At 44.7% G+C, this 1,956-nt stretch overlaps 1 protein-coding gene across 1 annotated transcript in view; it reads right to left on the bottom strand.

The window, feature by feature from the left end:
- LOC107103488 (laminin subunit beta-1-like) overlaps positions 1-1,956 on the bottom strand; it is a gene marked incomplete at its 3' end in the record, with an annotated part of 70,399 nt that overhangs the window by 6,033 nt on the left and 62,410 nt on the right. The window contains exons 25-26 of the mRNA XM_015403212.1: positions 427-799; positions 156-340 (exon numbers count right to left, since the gene is read on the bottom strand). Of these exons, the coding sequence (XP_015258698.1) occupies positions 156-340; positions 427-799 (558 nt within the window). The remainder of the gene's footprint in view (positions 1-155; positions 341-426; positions 800-1,956) is intronic.

Raw genomic sequence — 1,956 nt, 5'->3', positions numbered from 1 at the left:
GATGGCCCATAGTCTGATGGCCCATAGTCTGATGGCCCATAGTCTGATGGCCCATAGTCTGATGGCCCATAGTCTGATGGCCCATAGTCTGATGGTCCATAGTCTAATGGCCCATAGTCTGATGGCCCATAGTCTGATGGCCCATAGTCTGATACCTGCAAATCCTGAGCTGAAGTAGTTTTCCAGCTGCTCCTGTTTGCGAGATACCATGGCATTTAACTCCCTCAGTGCTGTCTCCAGGTCAACCAGGTTGCGCTTTAAGGCCTCATCTGCTCCCTTGGTGTTGTTGGTATCCTGGTTGATTTCCTTCAGATTTTGGTTGATCAGAAGAATCTCTGTGCTGAAAAACAAGGCAGGTTTTTGTTCATTTGGGGAATTTATGTATCAGAGGAGCCAAAACATTTACATGCAGAATTAGTCGCCCACTTGAGGTTGTCGATGCTCTGTCCAATCAGCTGATGGGTCGTTTCTATGTCCCTTGCATCAATTAGAGCCCGGACCTGGTTCAGCTTCTGCTCCAGCTCCTTGATGCGGGCACTATCCACGCCGGGCGTGGTCCCACTCTCCAGGATCCTCTCTATAGCATCCTGTATGTGGTCCAGATCCCTTCTGATCTGGCACAGGTAGTCGTCCCACAGCTGGAAGCACTGATGGCAGCGGACGCAGTCTGGGAAGACACCCGTGAAGCCGCGGGCGCATTCATCACACCGGGCCCCTGCCATCCCATCCCGGCACTCACACTGCCCCGTCTCTCGGTTACACTGGAGTAACTGGGAACCCAGTGGGTGGCAGTTACACTCTGAGGAAGCAGACAGACGCTTAGCGGTGATGAACACTTTTAGGTATCACCAAAAAAAAAAATAGATCTTTGAAAAACGATTCAGGAAGAACAGACCCTCCTTTAGTTCAGAGGGGAACCTGAAGTCTAGGTTTTGGTTTAAAACTGAAGAGAACGTCTTCCCGTCCATTTCTAGAACTTTCCCACATTTTGATATCGAACATCTTGTTAAAGATGGATAATTATCCTAACAATCTAAAACCTGGAATTTCTGTGAAAGTGCTCCATTTTACCAGACAGTGACATCACTCATTTAATCTGTTAGCACATGGTCCCGGGTTCGGATAAAATAAATTGGGTAAATTGTCTTTAATCTAATGCTGCACAATTATCCTACCGCCAGTGTTGAGATTAGGCTTATGTTTCCAATTTCCTGCCTCGTCTTCATAGCTTTTCTTATCTGTTTCACTTTTCAAAGCCTCCAGATTGGCTGTTTATTCAACCAGATCCCTAATATTCTGTCAAATCACAAACAAACTACTTCTGCTAGTATTCTATGGATCAGTAGGGACCAACCAGCACATGTCACTGTCTGCTCTGTCCCATTAATCCCACCTTTAGTTTCTGGTTCTAACATAAGATGGCGCTCTGCGTGCTGAAAAATTCAGACCGGTAAAAAGGTTCGGTCCTCTATGTGGATATATGGAGGTAGTCATGCTAATAAATTAAACAATAAAAATAAGCAAAGCTCATTGAAAAGTCCACCCCCCCAGAGAATGAGCTGTAGTCAGATTTACAGCAGACTAAGATCTAAACCCCATCAGGATTCACGTTCAGTCAAGGTGCTGAAGCTGTTTTCTTTACCAACATTATCCTGCTATGATTCCTGACAGTCTAAATATGGTCACAGACTCACTGCAACCAAGCTCCTTTGTGGACACAATGACTGCAAACCGTTTTTTATGTTTGCAGCTGACTTTTATCTCCAGGTCTGTTCATTAGCTTTACAGGTGGCTAATATTCACCGATAAATTCAATTCAATTCAATTCAGTTAATTTCTATTGCGCCAATTCACAACACATATCATCATCTCAAGGCTCTTTCATCCAGTCAGATTGATTATAAGTTTTCTATCTAAGGAAAACCAGCTGAAAACAGGCCAAGCTCCAACATCTAG

This window comes from Cyprinodon variegatus, unplaced genomic scaffold (genome assembly GCF_000732505.1).
Source record: "Cyprinodon variegatus isolate N-32 unplaced genomic scaffold, C_variegatus-1.0 Scaffold1461, whole genome shotgun sequence".
Taxonomy (NCBI): Eukaryota; Metazoa; Chordata; class Actinopteri; order Cyprinodontiformes; family Cyprinodontidae; genus Cyprinodon; species Cyprinodon variegatus.
This window is presented reverse-complemented; position numbering and strand designations above follow the sequence as displayed.